Raw genomic sequence first — 22,907 nt, 5'->3', positions numbered from 1 at the left:
CTTTTATAAAAGAAATGGTATCAGCCGAAGGAATCAAAAAATGTTTCAAATGCATAGTAACAAAGGAAAGGTTACTGGTATAAATTGTGAAAAATAATTTCCAAAAATTTGCCGCTGACCCCTATTGCGGTTCAACAATAAAGCCAGCCAAAGAACACTCACATTACGCCCGGAAAATTCACATTGAATGGCTCTCAAAACTATCAATTAATTGTGCTTTAACTTGAAATCCCACCCACATTTCGGTTCTGGAAATTCACACTATTCAGTTCTAAATAGACCACAACTAGACAGTATGCAACAAATATGGGAAGCAACCATATAAAGGACCGGCTGGGATTTTGTAGTTCAAAGACATTATTCTATCTACGCATTACACGGTGCCGTTCTCGCCTTCGGAACCGCTCAAGCATGAACTCATCCGTGGCAGCCTGTCTTTGAACTGCTGCCTCCGCACCTGATTCCACCGGTCTAGACTCCTGATCGCTTTTCTTTAGATCCTTGTCTTTGTACAACTCTGGATGTTCTGCAAAATTTTGTAGCTCGGTTCAATGGAAACCACAACAATTAGGAAAGGGAACATGGATGTAGAAAGGCAAGTCATATGCAAAGCAGGATCAACATAATGTGCTTTAAATCTTGAGAAACCCACCACTAGGCTACCTCATTGCCCTTAATCTTTATGCTTACAAAACTTTGATGCAATTGAGTAAAACTATACATGTGAGGTGTTCAAATTCATTATTTTGAACCAATATACAATATCACCCATTTGCCCACAACCCAGCTACGTCGGGCCACAACATTATTCACTTCTAAGACCAACCCCCTGCCCTCAACATAAAAAGAAGGGAAAAAAAATGTTAGTATTACATCAGGTTTGTCAGAACATATATGCTTTCCCATACATAGCACCCATCTACTGCACAAAAGGATTGATTGGAAGGAGCGTAAGGGCTTTAAGGGGTGATTAAATCTCCCAATTGTTATTGGAGGGAAAGGATGGGTGCTACAAGCAGGGTTTACCAAATGAAGCAGGGCCAAAACAATAACCATTATCCCCAAATCTATGCAAACAAGAACGGATTTCAGATACCATAGCAAATATGGAGGGAAAAAAAAAACCCCTTTGGCAAACATGAACAGGTACAGATTTGCAGAATAGAGTGGCAAATGCCACAGCAATGTAGATCAGCTCCTGTAAGAAGTTATTTTCTAGAAGTCACTAGGCTAAGTTAACTAAGCTGTTGCAATGGAGGATCTGAGGGGTAGAAAGTCTAGTTAAACTAACCTAAGAGCATCTCCATAAGAATAACCGGTAAATCAGAAATATGTACTGTCACAAGCACATATTCCAAAAGATAACCATTTAGCACGTGTACAAATCTTATGCACAAGGAACCTGATGAACGAAGCATAACCTATTTCCTTTTTTTCTTTTTTAGCTTATTTTAATCATTACTTCTCTTACTTCTCAAAGGTCATCCTCAGTTTTCCTTACCATTCTAAATACGGCCAGATCTGCTTCCAAAAAATTTCTGATCTTTTATATAACGATATGATACAACAATCAATGAGTATGCGTCCAAACACAAAAGTTTCGCATACAGCTAGTCTTCCAATAATGTGTAAATCACGTAAGAAAGTTTCCTACTTGTGGTATAAGATTTAAAAAGGTTCACTTGAATGCGTAATATCAAAATGTATTCAACCAACTACAAAAGGATTAAGTTAGACTGGATTCCCTCAAGGTTTGCCAGGTACTCTTTCCTCTCCCTTCACCTCACCTCCTCGGCTGTCTTATCTCTTCCCCTTGAAGACCCCCCACCTTTTGGCCAGTCTAGTGAGGAACCATCTCAGACCATAAAGTGAAAAAAAAAAAAAAAAAAAAAAAACATAAATGCGGCAACGTGTACAGAATTGATAATACACAAATCTGGAGTCAAGTACAAAACCATTTGCACTTTAAGCCTCTTATAAAAATATATTAAAGTGGGTGTCCCTTCTTTTTGGAGATATCTACCTATAATTGCTGCTCCTACAGTTCGAATAGAAAAGCATTGTAGAACTAATATTATAACTCTAGAGGTTTACACTTTCTTTACACATGAGAGACGTCATACTAGATCATTCAATATTTGTTTCCAATGAGATTCCAACTTCAGAAAATTAAATCAATATACATGAAACAAAAGAAATAGAGGTCGTAAGGCAATATCACATATATAACAAGGTTAAATGTTTAACGTAATTTAGATTTTATTCTATAATCACTCACAATCCCATATTATATAAAGTAATAGAGTATCTTCCATTTCCAATCTAATCAAACTAGAGAATGAGCTAATTAATATGGCGCTTTTTGCTATAGTTGAAAACTCCCCAAGTGAACTGCCAATTCACATAACCAAGCCAGTTTGGTTTTGTTCAGACAACTTCTATACTGAAGTTAACAGTTCAGCTTGAAAGAGCAACTAAGGGTGGTGTTTGATAACCCCATTAAGCACTTAAACTTAATGGATTAGGCGTTTTTCCTATTAAGTTTGTTTGATAACAAAACTCCACAACATCTGAATCCATTAAGAGACACTTAATTTCTTTGAAAAATTTTAAGTGAAAATTTAATCATTTAATTTGCTGAATGTTTGAACTAGGGTAATATTATTCATCAAAAATATTATTTCACATACTAGCACACTTTCATACATGCACACAGCCTCTTTCTCTTTCACACACACGCACACACATATAGTCTCTCTCACGCACACTTTCTCTCTCTCTTTGACACACACACTCTCTCCCTCTCACATATACTCTCTCTCTCTCTCTCTCTCTCAGGCACACTTGTCTCTCCTCTCTCTCTCTCACACGCTAACATTTGTTGTTTAGCATATTTTATTTCAAACATAACTCGCTTATTATACACAGACATGCATTTTTGTTCCCAACATGTATTTGCATACATAAACACCATACACTATTCGTATTGGAATTTCAGTTTAACAATATTAATGAATGATATTTAAACTTCATAATTTGTGTATAATAAAATTTTTTCACTCAGTCCATATAATTTATGTATAATAAAAGTTTTCATTCAGTGCTCAAATTCAGCAGATTATCAAACCGGTTTGACTTAATGAAATCAGCAACGTCAGTACGTAAATTTCAGCCTTCAAATTTCAGTTTTATCAAACACCCGTAAATCAAATGAAATTGAACCATGGATCACCCCAACCCCTGATCCCACCATTCCAATCTACAACCTCAACTAACCCACAGCAAACCCCCCCCCCCCAAAAGAAAAAACTCCCTCACCTGCTCGCTAACCCTTCCTCTCCTTCACAAACTTGCCTGCCACCCATTGACCCCAGTCTTCCCCATGCTTGTCCCTCTCCCTGAAAAAGAATCTAAGCTTGATTTGCCACTTCATGGAGGCATATATGGCATTGACATTATTCTTCTTGGTTTTGAGTGATGACATCAGGTGGGGTAAAAACTATCATACTGAGGCTAATGGCAGAGGCTGAGGATAGCACAAATGATCAGTGCCAAGTGTTGCAATATTCCCTAAGCAATCAACCAGGCATGCAAACATACTCAGGTATACATACATACTTAGGCAAACATCAGATCATAGAACCAAATAAGCATTTTAAGTGAGTAATTGCCACAAACCTCTCCTAAGCTTCTCGGCATAGTCCTTCCCACGTTGCAAGTAATCTGCACTATAACTTGAGGGAATACTAGAGTCAGTTTTGGTGCGACCCATGAGCCTTTTTTCTTGTAAGAGCTTTTTGGCAGCCTCAGTTTCCTCAATATTCCTCAATTTGTATCTGTCACAAATGAAAGAATTTGAGCACAACTTATTGCATAGAGATCTGCAAGCTGAACCTATCTGTATAATGTTTCAACAGAAATTAAGATGTTCTATTCTTGACACAGACAACAAATGCCACCTCAAGACATTTTAGTTTTCCCAACCAAAATTAAATAAAAAGTTTGCAGTAGAGATACATCATGTTGTATAAGACAAATTAAGATATGCCTAGTCACAGTGAGGAAAATTAGCATACTCCATGGGAAGCTGAACCTCGGCAATACCAGTAGTCCACTGCGTAGAGCTTTCCTCTGAATTTCGCCTCTTAACCTAAGGGAAACATTAGGACACTTCATAAAAAGAATATTAAGTAGATAAATCTTAAAAGGATATTGAACACAATAAAGTGGGAAAAAATGACTAATTTCAGTGACCACAACTCCTTAAGTAGATGGTAAACTGAATGCCCCATGTACAAAATCTGCACTTGATTAGGGCCAAAAAAGTACATAGTACAATTTCTTTGCTTTCGATTGATGCTGCAGTAATCATCTACAAAATCTTACTTTTACAGTTATACGCATGTGGTATGATACCAAAAAAGTTCTTCACTAAGTTTTTATGGCCATTCGTCACTTTATGAAAAGGTTGTTTCTGTATCCCCATACAGTTTTCAGCCATAAGCAGTGACTAACTATTTTTGGAAGGTATTGATCCTTTTATCCAAGGGGAATAGCTTCTCATCACATTGCAGCAGGGACATTGGGCATATTCGCTTTTAAATTAAAATTCTGTCCTCTTAGTATTAATCCCTCAAGAATAAACTATTTCCTCTGTAAATCTCCCACCTTTATTTTCTGTACCATCTTAACAGGACAATAGAAGTGGAACAGCATATTGGCTTATTGTGTTAGAAAATATAATATCGGTATTCCTAGCCTGAAACTGAAAGACTGAGGAAAGGGTACGCACATGTAGGTACAGACGTTAATTTTTTAAAAGATCTACACTGTTTGTCCTTAACGCATCACGTCATCCTCCATAAGGAGACTCTGCAATAAGGTAGAGATTTTCAATTTGAAGAATAAACTTGGAATTAATGTGAAAGACAAGACAAAAGGCTCTATCTTACTTAACCAACAAAAACAGATATATGAAAGAAAAAAATAAACTATTGACATCCCTTTTTAAATGGGAAAAAGAAATGAAGGATTGATGCAATTAAAAACTAATACAAAACCTTAATAGAAAGAAACCTAAGAAGATTATTTGCGGAAAAAATTTGTGTTTTTGTTTTGTAGAGACCACTCATCAATTACTTCACCTGTGACATGTAGTGAAGTCAAGTAGCACAAAGATGAGTGTTATCTTCAGTTGAAGGCCAGGAAGATAACCTTAAGACAAAGAATTACTAAATTAGCTAAAACCACTCATGTAGCACTCGTCAATTACTGCACCTGTGACATGTAGTGAAGTCAAGTAGCACAAAGATAAGTCTTATCTTTAGTTGAAGGCCAGGATGATAACCTTAACACAAAGAATTACTAAATTAGCTAAAAGCAATCAAATTTGCAGTTGAGGTTCTTTTTCTCTCATTCTTCTGGTTTTTAAGGAAGAGCAAAAGAATGTAGCACACTTACTTTAAGGTGCTCTGGAATTTCATAGAGTTCATCTTCTGCACGTTTTATATCAGTCTCAACTTCATTCTCTACACCAATATTCCTGCCTCTTTTCTTCGCCAATTCTTGTTCAACATATCTCAACCTGCTCATACAAGAAGATAGCAATCAATTGCAGCATCACATTGCCTATCTATCTTTATGAATTTCTGCTTTATTTTGTTCATTGCCTCTGTCAATGACAACTGTACAGACATGTAAAAAGCAAGAAAAATGGACAGTTATGTGCATTTAAGCTGTCAAAATTGTCTGAGACAGGTGCAAAAGGGTTATTAAAATTGGTTGGTTTTTTATGGTTCTGAGTCAAAACTTTTGTGCATTTCCAGTTTCATCAGAGTGTTAAACATTTTGCTTACTTTGAAATGCAATCTGGTTGAATCAGTTATCAGACCAGGTCTTCCTTGGCTTCGGATTTTGTTGACGTGGATTAAGCTTTTTGATAGATTTCAAGTCAACAAAACTCAGAACTATGGATAAGGAGCAAGAAGTGATTTCATGTAATTTTGAGGAGCTTGATGCTGGAACTAAAAAAGCCATGGGAGATCCCCCATGTGGGCCAGTGAGATTTTGAGAAAACACAGCCCATATTTGGAGTGTGCAAAAGGATTTGAGCCAAACTTTAACATATCTCTCTGATATTGTAAATTTTATTTCTGGTCAATGCAAAAAAGAATTACCAAGAGACCATGAAGCTTCTAGCATTTCATAGTAATTAAAAATACCCTGTCATTTCCACAGAGACCGATCTGTTCCTACTGAGAAAACTAGCAACAAAACAAAAAATGGAGATTTTGGACAAGTACACAAAAATTCCATAATGTGATAATATAAACACATGGAGATAAATATATTAAAGAAAAATACCTTTTCACATGGGAATTTACTTGACGTTCCCTTCTCCCCAGTAGTTTCAGTTTATACAGTTTAAAATGTTGACCTATTTTTCCCACATCTAGCATGATGACAAATTGGGTTTAAATGAAAACCAACCCAAAAAGTGTAACTTAGGGAGTCAGAGAACCTGAGGATTGATTGTTTGTAACTAAACTTTGAGAATTATCTATGTAGAAGCATATAAAGAAGAAAGAGCTCTAAACAAAAACATACAATGAAATGAACAAGTCAAAAGAGAAAAAGAAAATAATGAGTACAGAAGATTTCATACATATTAGGGTCTTCAACCATCACAGCAGTTTCCTGAGCAAAAGTATCCTGCAAAACCAAGTCATCCTTCTCCCCATCCCCATCAGTCTTGTCATTTCCTTTCCGGATCAAACCACCACTGTTGCCGTTGCTAGCCCCACCCACCTGAGTTGTCATAGAGATGGCTGGAATTCCTGACTTTTTCTCCCTCTGTTTCTGAAGGAACTTCACCTCCTCTAGCACCAATCTAAATGCATGTTTTAGCAGCACTTCCAAGAAGCATCATAAGAGTAACAAGACTAGCAAGTTAACGGTACCTCCTTTCTTGGTCATCATCTGAATCGCTTTTGCTGTTATGAACAGAGTCTTCCCCTGATTCAGCTGTGCTCCTTTTGCGAAAATTCTTCTCCTTCATCTTGTTTTCTTTTGTGTTCGAAAAATTAATCATACACATATATCAGCATTGTTTAAAGCTCAAAGAACAGAGAATACAATGAAATAATTCAAATCTCTGCAGAATTCATTGACTGCTTCACAAAAAAATTTCCAATCCAAAAGTCAAAGCTTTAACACAGAACCATTAGTGATCATGCACGTTAATGTATTAGCACCAACAGATAAATACAAGAAAGACCATAACTAAGAACCTGTTATATCAGTTTTGTCAAAAGTGATCACATAGTATATTCATCTTTTCGGGCTCTTCGCTAAGCATGAAGGGTTCCAACATCCATTGGAGGAATTAGAGGAAGCATGTTGGGTCATGCACTGGCTGGGTGATGAGGAGAGAGATAAATTTCATCTGTAGGCAGGGAAGGGGAAGAGAGCTGTATTTGAATATGTGAGAGCAACTTTCTAAGAGTCACGTTCTTCAAACAGTATTTAACGAGAACATTAGCCCAAGTGAATTCATGGAAAACTTGTGTCATCAGTGAAGAAAGAGAATATTAGCCCTTTTTGAGAATATAACAAATTGTCACATAACTCAAAATTGTCACATTTTGAGAATATCACTCTTCAGAAAATAAAGAAAAAGAATATTAGCCCTTAGGGATTTATGTAGGAACTAATGCCATAAATTATCTAATAATTGCCATGTCTAGAAGATTCAGTCTCCTATGGAAATGTAAAATTCAGAAAAATCTTCTATTTGATACACCTCAAAGATCTTAATTATACAACACATATGAACTCCTTAAAGAGAATGAAGAATGGATAAACTGCAGCCATAATTAGAGCTGTCAATTCCCACCTATTGTGCAAACCTCCTCAAACCTACCCTATAGATTGCCAGCAAAAAACCACTACCATGCCATCACAGCACCAACACAGGTCAGCCACCAGACATAAAATTTTTCAAATCGGCCATGATCAACTCTCAAAAATCAATAAGAATTCTTGAGCAGGTCTATAAGCAGAGCTATGATTATGTGTTCATAAGTAAGAGAACGAAGTGACTTGCTAGAGATCCGAACTAGAAATAGGAATGACATAACAGAAATAGATGAAGACTCGAACTGAAAAAATATTGACTAGCAACGTCTGGTACCTAAAGAATTTGTAGTTTGAGAAAAGACAATGAAATGAGGGAAGATCAGAAAGTCACATAACTTTAAAACTGGCAAACTAACCGTCAGCGAGTCTACCTTTTCTCTACCTGTTCCATTTACATGAAGAAACAACCAGGAAGAAGTCTTTGAACACAAGGCTTTCAATCACAAGGCTTGCAATCACATCAGATAGATGGTTGGACAAGCATGAATGAGAAATTTTAGGCATTCCTTCCGGCCTCCCCGCCCCCCCCCCAACCCCCAAAAACAACACACAAATAAAACCGAAAAAAAAAATAAATGAGAACAGGATCCTTAGCCGACATTGGCATGCTAAATTGCTTGCTATTTCCCAAACGCAAGAGTCATAAATTAAAAAAATATATATTAAGATGTTACAGTTAGCTATTACCCAGAAACAACTAAACGAAATTTAGATGCGAACTTACCTAGCCAAGGGAGCTGTTATGCGTTCTTCGATTTCTCAACGTCCACGATACAAAATTGACTAAGTTACTGACCGAGATAACTTGCAGAAGGGGAATTAGGGTTGAGGACAACAAAACTGTGAGGACTTACAAAGGCAGAAGCTGCAAGTGAAGAAGACGACGACGAAGCAGAATGAAAAACGAGACACAGAGAAAGAGAGACTAACCGGTAACCATCTACCATTTCTCGGAGATCGGGTATTTTGTCGAACTATTGAGGGCTGGGCTTGGGTCTAAAAACAGGTTTAGACTAGAATCATATTGGCTGGGATTTGGGTGTGCTGCAACCCAGGCCCACTTCTCAAACCCAGTTGCGTCCTAGGTATACCCATCTATTTTTTTACAAACAAATTGTGACAATAAAGCCTGTTTGGATTCCATTTTTTGGGAAGTCTTGGGAAAAACATTATTGTGGCACTTTTTAAAAATGTGATGTATATGAGATAAAAAAGTGATTGAAATTTATGTTTAAAAAATATTTATGAAAAGTGAAAATTTTTTCTTGAAAAATATCACAATCCAAACTAGGCATATATATTTCTGTGCATGTAAAACTTTGAACTTGTAAGTAGGACTGTCAATGGGGTTAGGTCAGGCCAAACTTTGCTCGTTTAGCTCGATAAAAAGCCCGATGAGTTAGATCTTTTAGTGAATCGGTCTGAGTTTAACCCTAAAAATTAGATCCGAATTAAATATGAGTCGAGTTTGAGTCTTATTAGGCTCAAACCAGATATAGGTCTGGGCCGTCTGGCCCTTTAATTACCTATATATATAATATTTATATTTTGATATTATGTATAATTATATATCCAAATATATATAAATTACAAAATATAAAAATACATCTAAAGACTTTTTCATGAACTTTCTTAAGAGCCAATATTAGTAATGCATAACTGAATCTCTAACTTTTCTTATTGGTTGAGTAAATTTTTGTGTTGGCATAATATTGATTGATTTTTTTTTTTGTCTATAAACACAAATCATCAAACATGTTTGGATTCAAATCACAAGATTATAAAAATAAAAAAAAAAAGTTTCAACTTTTAAAGATGAACTGACTTATGATCGTGTGTTTTATTACTATTTTTCATGCATTTTGAATGAATTAAATATAAATATTGTTGAAGAACTTTTGGTTTATATACTTTTTGAGAACTATTATTGGTTCATGTTTAGTTTGAATATTATAGTCTTGTAAATGTTAAATTAGTTTTACAACTTAATAGTTATAATAATTATATTAAGAAAATTAATGAGTAATAAGTGAGTTTGGACTAAACCCGATTAAGGCTCACAACCCGAATATTATGTGAGTTAAGTATGAGTTTCACATTTATGAATCCGAAACTCATAACCTAAAACCAGAAAATATTCCAAATTAAATGAACTGAACTTGATGTTATAAAAGTTTGGCTCATTAGACCCGATTATAGGCCTACTTGCAAGTAGGGATAAGAGACGAACTTATAGAGTTTTTGGATTACAACTCCGGCAAAATAAAGATTTTTTTGGAATATTTTTTGATATGCATTTTTGAAATACTTTTTTTTACTTTGCATATAAAATATTACTACAATAATATATTTTTTTTAAAAAGTAAAAACTTACAAGCGAAATAGGACCTTAGTATGTCACATGATGATGCCCAACTTGGGTTGAAAATTTGCAAAACCGGTACATAACTTGGTATGTGATGTTTTAGTATAATGTCTTCAAGTGCCCAACTTGGGTTGAAATTTTGCAAAGCCGGTACATAACTTGGTATGTGATGTTTTAGTATAATGTCTTCAAGTGACGTGCATACCAATTACCAAAGACGGTATTATAATTTTCAAGTAATGAAATTTATCTTAAAATGAAAATTTGCTCTCCCTCCCTCCCTCTTTCTTCTCTTCCATCCTCTTCTCATTCTTTCTCCGTCTATCTCCTCCACTCCCTTTCCCTCCCCCCCTCTCCTTGGCACCATTCCCCTTATAAATGACGACCAAAGGGGAGGAGGAAGAAGGAAAATGAGAGGGAGAAGACAAGACGAGTGAAGAAAAAAAAGAGGAGGTTGGCATCGACTAGCGATCAAGGTGGTGGTGGTGGTGGTGGATTGAGGGAAAAGGAGGAACAAGAAGAAAGGAATGAAGGAAATTTTTTTTTTGTGTTTTTTGGAATTTTGAAGTGTATATTTTAAAACTTTAAGGAGTTTTTTAAGGTTATTGTAATTAAATTTTTAAAAAAAAAAACTTGTAGAAGAAAATTTGGTAAAAAAAAATCATTTACCAAACAAGGCCTGAGATTTCACTGGATCACTAGTTTAGTCAATGTTGATGATTTTCTATCACTCTCCGGCTTTGGCATACAACTAGACCAAGGTTACCACCGATTTGCATTTCAATCAATCAAACCGGCTAGCCTGTTTGAATCTAAAAACACATCATAATGGCATATATTAGACCTAATACTTGGGTGGATTAGGCAATTTTTAGGTTATACCCATCTAAGTACAGATTGGATTGACGTTGGATTGGATCATATTAGGTCAATTTAAATATAAAATCACTTAAATATAACCCAACATGTTATTTCATATATTTTAATACATAACTACAATGTTGCCCGTGCCTTAGCATCGTCATTTTTTATTTACTGGGAATATATACAAATACAAATAATTTAAATACAAAAATTAACAACAATTTTACATGTTCATCTATATTAATTTGAAAAAATAAATGTACTCTAAGGCTCCGTTTGATAACACTGCATCTGAATTCTGAATACTGAAATAATTAATTTGCTGAATTTTAAGCACTGAAAAGAGATATATGAATGTCTGAATCTTAATGTTGAATCTATTTATATTGTTTGATAAATATTCATAACTTAATGCTTAATAAGCTAAATTGTACAATTTTGCCCTTCTATCTTTTAATCCAAAAAGGGAATAGAACCTATGATTTAATTAACTTAAAATTGTTAGGTATGAAAATGACAATGATTGTGAAGAGCAATGCATACAATGACAATGTTTCTTTGTGTGGGAAAAGGGTATGGTTTCATCGTTTTGAGAATGGGAAAACAAGCTTGTAATATTCCAAAAACACGTTCAATTACATTTCTCAATCTTGCATGTACTTGGTTAAAGCGTTCTTCTTTTGATATTGGACGAGAAGCATTTCGAAAATCAGACAACCAATATCTAATATTTCGATATGGTGTCATAAAGCCACGTGTGTGTGGATAAGCTGCATCACATAAATAATATTTATCTGCACAAAAAATATATATATATATATATATATATCAAAATATAAATATTTGTGGATGAAAATTATTGCAAAAAAACACTATTGTTAAAAAAAAATTTTTGAATAGAAAATATCAGGTTGTTTTGTTTAATTAGATAAGGATTTTGAATAGGGATTATGAGATTGTTTAATTAGATAAGGATTTTGAATGTAATTAACAAACAGGGATATATTTGATAGATAAGATAAAGTAGTTGAAGTAAATCTCTTGATTCTTATCAAATTAAGCATTCTGCTACAATTCTTGTGCTGAAAAAAATACATACAAATTCATCACCACTTAATAAGTTCAGCAGGTGAATTTTTATTTATCAAACACCCACAACATCTGAATGTCTGAATGAATTCAGTTTCAGCACTTTTTATGTTATCAAACAGGCACTAAATGTTCAATTATTTACTAATTTTTAAAAATTTGTTTACATACTTTCACTATAATATGATAGTATACATCAAATCTTGTACTCCATATTAAAAATTTAGTAGATATTCTTTTTTTTTACAAATATTGTTTTAGATAATTTAAATTTTTATAATAACCATAGGTCTAAAACTATATATTCATATTTAATTAAGTAGAAAAAATACAACAATTCATTTTTTATCAATAAATATTTAATTTCCAACAATATTAATAAATCTATCAGTATAACAGTTAATTTTTTTTTGCACTAAGTTAATTCAAAATTAAGAAAAGAAATGATGAACAATTTGAATACTAATCACGGTATGGTAGTGAAAGAAAGTAATTTGAGATATGTAGATTTCAATAATTATAATTTAAAAAATATTTTACTATAATTCTATATGTAATAATTTGATAGAAAACAAAATCATTAAAATAAGATTACTTGTTTTTTAAAACAATATCTTTAAAATAAGATTAGTTAGTTTTAAATTTATATTAAAATTAGAGATAATTTATAAACATATAATATAATCCAATTGTGATTTAATATCGGTAAAACTGAAATGATTCGTAACCCGTTAATTCTCTTCAATTAAGCATGTCACGTAGGAATGAAAAACAACTCTGATTAAAATAGATACTTTCATATATATATATATGGGAAAATCTTTCAAAACATCCATCGCATTTTGTAAAATGACTTCTTTCGACCCTCACATTCAAAAATATATTTTTACGTCAATTACAAATTTACATTGATCAAATTTGGTTCCTACCTAGATTTTCGACTAGTTTTTTACCTGAATTCATCACGTGCCTTGCATGTGATCATTTTAGGGATAAAAATTAACAAATTAAAATTTAAATAATTCGATCTATAGTTCCTTACATTTCACAAAATAAATTGTTTCGTCCCTCACATTTTACAAAATAAATTTTTAATCTCTCACATTTGACAAAATGAATTTTTTCATCCCTCATTGACCATGTGTATAAATAGTTTTTTTTTAAATCCATATATATATCTATTTAATTTCATCTGAACAATACGAATAGCATATAATATATCTCTATGTGATTTCACCTAAACAGACTAATTGTAATTATATACATGCTATTCAATAAATATATATATGGGTTTAAATCTAACAATTGTGTTTTAAACCCCCTCCCACACAACACACACACACACACACACACATATATATATATATATATTTGATAATTTTGATTATACCATGTGAATCTGTTCAATATTTGTAACATTTCTCTTTTTATAATAATTCATTTATTGAGTTGTGTAATAAGACCATCTAATTAATTGATCTTATTTCGAATTCTATAGTCATATTAACAAATTATAGTTTAAATCTGAAATTTTTACTCGCCACAACAGTTGAATTTCTTATCTTGTAATTGATTTAAAATTTGAATGTGTCAATCACTTATTTCTTTTTGTCATACTTTTCATTTGTTTATTTTTTCTGTCTAAATTTAATTCGATATAAACACTTGATAATGTTTAGAATTAACTGTCTTTTTTATTTTCAATTTTCGAGTAAAGGGAAATAAACATGAGTGAAAAACTAATAATTTTTTAAACTCTTATATATATCTATTTAATTTCACCTAAACAGTATATTCTGACAAAATCAATTAGAGATATATTACATGCTATTCGTATTATTCAGGTGAAATCAAATAGATATGTATATATATATATATATATATATATATATATATATATGAGTTTTAAAAAAAGTTGTTCGCACACATGATCGATGAAGGATGAAAAATTTTATTTTGTAAAATATGAAGAATGAAAAAATTCATTTTGTGAATTATGAGGGACAAAAAAGGTTGTTTTATGAAATGTGAGGGACAATTGATCGAATTATGTAAATTTTGATTTAAAAATTTTACCCTTAAAAAATGATCACGTATAAGGTACGTGGTGGATTCCAACAAAAAACTAGTCACAAATTTAGATAGGAACTAAATTTGATCAATGTGAATTTGTAAGGGACGTAAAAGTACACTTTTAAAAGTGAATGATGAAAAAAATCATTTTATAAAATGTGAGAGATGTTTTAAACGATTTTCCCTATATATATATATATATATATACACACACACACACACACTCCTTGGATGGGAACACATCATTTTCACACTAAAACACATACTAACATACTTTCACACATATAGACACACACACACACAAATTTTTGAAATTGTTTTGATGGACACATTATTTACGATTTGAATCTATAATGAGGTCAATTAGCATGCTTATAAGATATCGTGGAGAACACCGCGACACCACAATCTTATCCCCTCAATTGCTAATCACCAGCCGTCATAATTAATAGTTAAAAAAAATACCCCCAAATTCCTCCATTCATGAAAAGGTCTGCCTACATCAAATACATAATTATTAATTAACATTCGGGATAATTGCAGAAACCTCAGGGGAGGTTTCTGACACTAGCACTCATCTCCCCTATGATTTCTAAAATTGCACTAACCTCACTTGGGAGGAAATTGGACCTATTACTAACAATAAATTGTATGATTGTACTTTTATACCATAACTAATTGCAGAAACTTAATGAAAGGATTTTAGAAAGGAAAAATAATTTTATCAACAAATTGAATGACTAATTAAACTAGATTACCTATGAGTGTTAGCATCATTAACCATTGTAAACAAAACTAAGGAATGGTGCCAATTGAGGGGAGAAAACGACGTACATGTTTCTATATTATGCTTTTTTTAAATCAGTCAATTTAAGTCTAATTTTATACAACTGCAGAGAGAAATGCTAGTAAGCAATTTTTGAGGTTCTACTAAAGTAAGTATAAAGAGAACTTGCACAAATATATCTGCTCAAGTTATTTCTACTTCAAAATCTTTTCTAGTTCAGTCTACTACTACTTCTCAGGTTGTTACGTCTCTTTCCATTAATATAATTATAGCCCTATAATTTGGAAATATCAGCAGCAGCACTAGTTTTAGTATGTGGTTCTAATGCACTTATCGTAGTTTTTATTTACTAAAGACAACTTTATCTTATTAGTATGCACTTCTAATTACTTGTAATTAGACTTATCTCATACTCAGTAACTTTTAGTGATGCTTAAGTATGTTGTTAATTAGTTGATTGTTCAGTGATATTTTTTTGTTGTATGTGATTGGTGCTAACAACATAAGCAACCGTGTTATCCCTGCAAATAGCTATTCATATTACTAATAGAGAGTTTTAAAAGTAATGCGTATTCTTTATAAACTTTACTGCAAGAACTTGGATATATAATCATTTAACTAGCCATCCATCGTTGCAAGAACTTGGATATATAATCATTTACCTAGCCATCCATCGTTGCTTCATGTATTATTGGTAAACTTTATTCAATTGCACTTATACCCCTTGAATTTTGTTAATTCTTAATAGCTTTCCATATTTTGTCATTTCTCTGTTAATATAACTTGACAAGCAGCATGAAAGGTAAATTTAATACGAATTTCTCCTCTCACTTCTTAAAATATTTTTTTAATGGTAACTTTTCTGGTATGGGCTGAATTTGCAACACAAACCTCAAGTTTAAGGGTGGTAAGTGCTATTTTCTAAATCATAAGGGAAGTGAGTGCTAATATTAGAAACCTCAGGGGAAGTTTTTGCAATTATCCCTTAACATTATTCTAACCAAACACTGGTTAAGGAATGAAAATCGTAAAACAAATTGAGTATCATCCCAGTTAAAACATTTCCTGGCGGAAAAGTAGCCAGGGCAATCACGTTTCACAATAAATCATATATGCAAATTTGACGAAGTGTCATGCGAATATAAAGGAATCATGCATTACATTGAATCATCTTTCAATTTTTTGCGCTGAACTGGTTCGTCTAACAAATAGCAAGACTGAATAATTGCAAACTGATTCCATCTTCCAGCCATTAGCAACTTAGGCTCTTCGTCAGCACTCAATACACAAATTTTTCAGCGCTCCACGTTGACCTGGACTGAGTAACAAGCTGAAAACCTTAAAAAAACTGAAGGCGTGTTAAGTCAATAACCAGATAAACAAAAGCAAACTTGGTGAATTCCGAAAGACACTCAAGATTCTCTAGTTCACAACTGTAGCATAAACAATTAATTAGTCAGATAACTCGATCACCGCCCCATAAGGGCATGGATTATGGTACTTTTTGCTAAGTTTAAAGCACATTGTTAGTTCAAAATTGTACACGTAAAAGAATTATAATTTCTCTATATACCTCTTTTTTACTAGAAAATATATGGAAATTAACCATTTTAAAACTCGTAACTGCTATCAAATGGAAGTAGTTATTAATTGGAAGATCCAAATGCAACTAAGGCATCCCATCTCAAAGGAGTATTAATCTGTTGTATACGAGCACGTAATAGTTTTGTTGATTAGAATGGGTTGTCCAGGTCACATCCATCATAAAAGTCAAATACCAAATATTTCGATTTGGTGGAATTTAACCTCACAAAAACAATCTAACAAAAAGTTTGACAATGATTCTAAACCCATACCTGAACCAACAAGAGCGTTGAATGTACAACAAAGTGTCGTCCCCAACGGCCGAGTTTGTCAAGATCATCTCACCAGGTGGGGCTATCCATTAATCAAGGTTCGCCCAAGTATATACTCTGTAAATGCTGGAACCAAGTAAAGTTCCGTACTATCTCTTTTGAGGATCATCAGACATGCCCTGGACAAAGGACATACAAAGAAAGATGTAACCACATAACTTGGTAGAAAACTTGTCCCAGTAAATGTTTAACATCATGTACCACTAGCTGGTAGACTTTGAGGAATTGTTGTCAATAGATATTGATGTTATAAATCGATAAACAGGATCATAGAGATTTGGTCAATCTGACGCCAGATAAACCCCAGAACCAAGGGCAGATCCACATAATTTTGAAAAACTGGACAAGTCTCTGGCAATTTCCAAAATTTTCAACTCTGCCCCGCTAAATTTTAAGAAATGTAAACATACATAACTTACTTTATAATTTGACGGAAATGTAGTACAAAATAATCTGAAACCATATGCCTTTTACTTTAGTCTTTAATTCCCTTGGAACTCGTTACATTTTACTACTCCTATGCTAAAGGAGTTGTTTGGGCTTTTTTCAATATAACAAAAAGTACATTACTTCAATATGCCTAGAAAATGATTAGTACAGCCTAGCAAATCAGAGGTGACATATCCTAATAAAACAAAAAAAAAAATGTAATCCTGACTATCACAAAAAATCGCAGGGACAAGGGAAATTGAAATGTTGTGTATGCTTTTTGAAAGAAAATGATTCTTGTATTGGCGAATTTGAGTCTGTTATTTCCGGTTCTATTATACATGAAATAGTTGTACTACTATTACTTGTTATGTGAATTTCGTTGTTATATCCAAAGTTTTTAAAGGAAGAATTGCCCCCACATGAATCTATACTTCTCAGAAATGAAGCATGAGAAGCCAAAGAAGGAGAAGGAAAAGAAGAATAAAACTAATCAAGCTTGGTGCAAGATGCACCAGGGTCAACACTTTTACAAGTTTTACAACGAAATGTATTTAACAGTGTTCTAAACACTTTCATAATGATGTAAACCTGGAAGCTGCAAAGTTTAGTGCAAGCAAATAAACTAGCATTTTTTTTTCGCACATCAGTGTGCAAAGAATACCAAAAAAGGAGAGCAAGTGCTCCAGAAGATGCTTCACAAAATTAAACAACCTTGAGGTGGGTCCTTATATTCTTTTGCCAAGTCTTATAATCAGTTTTGTTTGACATGCAAAGTTTCCATGACAGGACATGTGGAAACAAATAATGGTCATTTGTGGATCAATACATGGTAAAGCTACATGGTAAAGCTTAAATAGAGATCTAAATGTTTGTATGCATGAATAATTTGAATAGATTGCTTTGAAAATTAGACGAACTGAAAACAGTGGATATAAAAATTCGTTTCTGATTCTCGTGCGCATAAATCTCTGAGAGAGCTGTTCGCTAATTCTAAAAGCTGAATCTCAACAATGTAAGAAGGGAATAAACCACGTTGCTGATGTGTTGTTGGCAACTAAACCGTATATGCCCCAAAGCTCTGGATTTTGAGAAGAGTGAGGGCCTCATGATTCATGGGAAGACACTCCTAGGCCAGTTATTCACTAAAAATTTGGAAAAGACAGAATAAGATTGCCTCTTTCATAAGCTACTAACAATCAAAATCGGCAATCAGTCCCCTGTACGACCAATATAACAGTCTTTTGGAAGTAGTAATGCAAAGGAAACAGGATGAAATAATTAGATATGAACTGCATACTGAAGAGTTAATGACTACATTACCTCGTAAACTTGAACTGGCACTAAATACATGCAGAAGGGTGGGTTCAAATCCCAGAAGTGCAGGACTTTTGGGATTTCTAAGTAGGTGTCCAGCAAGATAGGGAATAAATTATTCGCCCTTTCCATCCCAGCAGCAACCACTGACTGTCTTCATCAATGACAAAATCTTTGTGGTAACCTGACGTCACCTTTTCTATTGCCTTTTTCATGATTTCCCGATCTAGAGGGATTTGCCTGAAGCCTGCCCTTAGATTACGGACTTGCCACTGCTTATATGTTTCTGGCCTCTCAACTCTCTCCCAACCTTCGCAAGCTATGACATTCAGAGCTTCTCTCCCAAAAATTTCTTTCTCAATTAATGTTCTTTCTGGAATCTCCCTTGGTACAATAGTTTCAAGCATATCAAAAAGAGCTGAAAAGTGGAAGAGAGCCTCTCGGAAGCGGGTGACAAAAAAGGGAGCACTGTAGGCTCCATTCACAATCCCATGGATGAAGATATCTGGATTAATGCTTCTTATCAGCTTAAGAACGATAGTTCTTGAACTCTCTACAGCCACAGTCTCATCAAATAAGTTCTTAGATCGGTATATACAATTCACCACAACAAATTCACCCTCTTCAATCTTAAGATCCTCAAGTTTGATTGTTTCCCATTTCTTAGCTACTGCATTGTATTCGAATGGCACCTTAAACATCTTAGCATATTCTGCCAAACGATGACCTGTCTCCTGAATGCGCTCTGCTGGTCGGAATCCAGGTTGAGGAAACTCTATGCCTGTAATCCGAACCTTCGGAGGGCCACCCTCTCTTCCTGCAATACGTTGAAAAAAGGTGGGCCACTGGAAACCGTACAGGATACCAAAATCTATGACATGAACCCTCACGGCATTTTTTGATTCAATCATGATTGTTTTGTTTGAAGCAAAATTTGAGATCTTCCTGAATGGGCATGATGCTAGATATAGATGAAAAGCTTTTAAGAAATCAGCAGCAGATGTCCTTTTATTCACAAGGGCCTTATATATCTGGCTACCAGTGCCAGCTATCCGTGCCTCAAGACCTTGGGCAAAGCAATGAGCTAACCTTTGATTCCCATCACCAAAAGGAGAAGCATGCTGCCTGATCTGTTTGAGCAGCTCATTTGCACTCCTATGGTCATCAGCAGCAACAGCCTGTGCACAATGAATCATGAGGGTTCTTAAATCTATTACCTGCTTCTTCACATTTTGTTTCTTTCTACGACCCTTTCCCCCACTAGATCCCTTCAGTTTCGGTTGCCCATTCTGAAGCATAACTTTGCTCTTGGCAGTCCTCAAGTTTTCTTGATAAGCTGCCAGCGCAACCTGACCCTCTCCCATGCTATGAAGCAAGACTATATCAAACTCCTCTGATCGCACAGTTGATTCAGTGAAAACTGCTGCCAGCTTGCTACTCCTCTCCTCTAAATCTGTATCCCCGCCATGAGGGTTCTTCCTGCCCCTTGACCCAGTTGGTAGGAAGTTCACGTCATCTCTTCCCTCTTCCTGAAGTATTGGCTCCTCAATTTCTTCCGCCAGCTCCAGGGGAAACAACCCATTGATGCTGAAGTTTAACAACTTATTGCCATCTGGAAGAAACTTGCTAGCTTCTTCAACACCCTTCTTGAAATTCCAAACAGAATGGCTCCCATAAGGAGGACTAGACGGAGAGTCCAGGAAGCTATTCACCATTGATGAGCTAAGTGATGAGCTTGGAGCACGATGAGCACGGTGACAGTGAACAAGAGAGGTAGCGTCGTAATGAGCAAGGTTGTTCAGGGAACTAGGTTCTGCTATGTAACTTCCAGGATTGCTGCTTGTACTTGTCAGGTTACACTGATCCCCAGAAAAGCATTCATCAGGGCTAGCACCATTTTGGAAGATAAAAGTAGGATGCGGCTCAGGGGAAGGAGGGTACTTCTTGCCAAGGGCCTCATAAAAAGACTTTTCTTTTGCTTGGAGATCCAAGGATTCTTGAAGCATATACGCCTTATCCTCCATATCTTCTTCCATAAGCATCTGGTTTATGTACCGCAGAACTGCATCGGAAAAATCAAGGTCTTCACTGAAATCATCCTCAACACCCAGACTGGAAGTTGAGGTTAAGTTACTCGGGGAGGGATCGCTGGGAAGGAATTCTACTCCTCCATCAAAGTTGTATTGGAGAGGGGCATTTTTAGTTGTAAGGCCGTGATTCACCCGTTTCTGGTCCAGATAAAGAGTCTCAAATGTGGGTCCATTTGGATTCAAGTCCCCAAAGGTGGACAGGTTTTGATTCCTCAATCGAATCCCTCTTGCAGAAGCCGGAATCCCAAGAAAACTCGGATCCATACCAATCGCCAACTAACTAGAATAAGAAAAACTCGAACAAGACTCTTTGTGAGTTCGTCAACCCTGAGATTTAGTTATAACCTACAAAGTGTATTCCGTAGTCAGAAAGGTGTCTTGAGAATTTGTCCCGAACCCTACAGCAAAGAAGAGGAGGAGGTAGCGGTACCAGTCAGGATTTAATTGACTTCATCACTCTCCCAAAAAAAAAAAAAAAAAAATCATATCGAGAGTCAACAAGATCGTTTATTCTTATTAATTATTGTCCTTTTTCTTTTTCGGTGGGTAAAGAGAAGAACTATGACGAAATCTGTACATACTGGAGTCCGATTCACAAGTGGAATTTAGGTTGGATATGTAACATAGGTCCCCCTAAATGCTGCAAGTTGAAAATTATTGAGTCATTTTGATTGTAAATAAAGATATAGAGATGAGCAACAGCATTCACCGGACAAGAAGAAGAAGAAGAAAAACGCAAGAAACGTACCATTCGCCCTAGCCATCGTCATTGCGACATCTATGATCACTTTATCGTGTGTGGATTAAATACTACTAGTACTCAGTAACAGCACGAGGAAACAGCGTACAATAGAATAGACAAGGAAATCGCAAAAAAAAAAAAAACAGAAAAAGAAAAAGAAAGTGGTGGTGGAACCTGGGAGTGGGCGGTGGTCTGGTGGGAAGACGGAGGAGAAAAATCGAGATGGACTGAGCAGAAGTTAAATAAACGAGCGAGAGGACTGAGCAAAAATCGAGATGGACCTGTACGCTTTTAGGAGAGCCTCCTTAATTCACAGGCTATCATTCTACAGTATTCATAAATAAATTTTTTAAAGCGGTATTTTTTTTAGTAATATTAAAGCGGTCTAATCTAGAGAAACACGTACAATCAGAGCCGTTGAGGTGAAGGTGACATGCAATTGCAGCTGACCAAGGTTTTGGGTGTATTCTCCAAAAAAGGTTTTGGGTGCTCGCAGGGGGGGAAAAAAAAAAGGAAGGAAAAAGAATCTTACGATTATGACCTATTAGAGATAATTTGGGTAAATTTCATTTTGAACTCCTAAAGTGAATGCAATTTTTGACTTCAATCTCTAAACTTCAAAATAGAACACTTAAGTCTCCAAACTGTTGAATCCGTTCCAATTAATTAAATTGTTAATAGAATCCAGAATATCGTCCGAATTTTTTGAGCGTGTAAAACACTCCATTGACCAAGGGCAATAATGAAAATTTAGAAAAAAAATATAATAAAAAAGAAATTTAGGTTTTTGAACTCTTCTTGTAGGACATGATTTTTGAACTCTTCTTGTAGGTTTAGAATGTGTTTTACCCATTTTTTTTGGATATCCATATATCTTTTTGGTTATGCCGAAATCATTTAAACAGAACAAAAGAAACTTCTGGATCTCTTAAAATGGACATAGTTGATTTATTATTCATTTACTGGTAAATAGGATAAACAGTTATTACTGGTAAGTTCTTCAATTTCAACTTTCCAAATACCTGCATGATCTGTCCTCTTTATAGGAGTTCTTATTTCTTAAAATTCCTTTACAACTCAAATTGAAAAGATACACTGGAGGGAAAAAAAGTATGATGATATAACTAATGCTTTGATATGACTTAGCGATTTTCTATGCTGTTCATTTGGACTATTGGACATTGTTGTACTTTCTTTGACATAGCGTCTGCAAGTCATATCTCGAGGAAGAACTTTCAGCTTCCTGACAGCCCAGAGGGATGGGCCTTTCTATCCATCATGTCTTGTCTACTAGTCCGATTTTCCTCTTCAATTTTCT

At 34.6% G+C, this 22,907-nt stretch overlaps 2 protein-coding genes across 13 annotated transcripts; both read right to left on the bottom strand.

The window, feature by feature from the left end:
- Positions 1–177: 177 nt before the first annotated feature.
- LOC113697430 (protein COP1 SUPPRESSOR 2-like) lies at positions 178–8,873 on the bottom strand. Of its 4 annotated transcripts, XM_027217037.2 has the most exons (8): positions 8,642–8,873; positions 7,290–7,444; positions 6,960–7,065; positions 6,665–6,889; positions 5,461–5,584; positions 4,077–4,150; positions 3,679–3,836; positions 178–526 (listed from the first exon to the last, which is right to left on the bottom strand). In XM_027217037.2, the coding sequence occupies exons 3-8, from the start codon at positions 7,055–7,057 to the stop codon at positions 363–365; spliced, it is 843 nt and encodes a 280-aa protein (XP_027072838.2). In that variant the 5' UTR covers positions 7,058–7,065; positions 7,290–7,444; positions 8,642–8,873; the 3' UTR covers positions 178–362. The 4 variants fall into 4 exon arrangements, with proteins under 4 accessions (XP_027072838.2, XP_027072836.2, XP_027072837.2 ...); XM_027217035.2 differs by lacking the exon at positions 7,290–7,444 and having other exon boundaries at positions 8,642–8,872; XM_027217036.2 differs by lacking the exons at positions 7,290–7,444; positions 8,642–8,873 and adding an exon at positions 8,300–8,433.
- Positions 8,874–16,148: 7,275 nt separating this feature from the next.
- LOC113696260 (scarecrow-like protein 9) lies at positions 16,149–21,920 on the bottom strand. 9 transcript variants are annotated; one of them, XM_027215685.2, is made up of 5 exons: positions 21,764–21,919; positions 21,429–21,487; positions 18,764–21,245; positions 16,952–17,130; positions 16,149–16,443 (listed from the first exon to the last, which is right to left on the bottom strand). In XM_027215685.2, the coding sequence occupies exon 3, from the start codon at positions 21,109–21,111 to the stop codon at positions 18,841–18,843; it is 2,271 nt and encodes a 756-aa protein (XP_027071486.2). In that variant the 5' UTR covers positions 21,112–21,245; positions 21,429–21,487; positions 21,764–21,919; the 3' UTR covers positions 16,149–16,443; positions 16,952–17,130; positions 18,764–18,840. The 9 variants fall into 9 exon arrangements, with proteins under 9 accessions (XP_027071486.2, XP_071910118.1, XP_027071485.2 ...); XM_072054017.1 differs by having other exon boundaries at positions 18,764–21,192; XM_027215684.2 differs by lacking the exon at positions 21,764–21,919 and adding an exon at positions 21,596–21,757.
- Positions 21,921–22,907: the final 987 nt, after the last annotated feature.

The sequence above is a fragment of the Coffea arabica genome, chromosome 6c (assembly GCF_036785885.1).
Source record: "Coffea arabica cultivar ET-39 chromosome 6c, Coffea Arabica ET-39 HiFi, whole genome shotgun sequence".
NCBI lineage: Eukaryota > Viridiplantae > Streptophyta > Magnoliopsida > Gentianales > Rubiaceae > Coffea > Coffea arabica.
The sequence above is the reverse complement of the archived record's forward strand: the minus strand, read 5'-3'. Positions and strand labels throughout refer to the sequence as shown.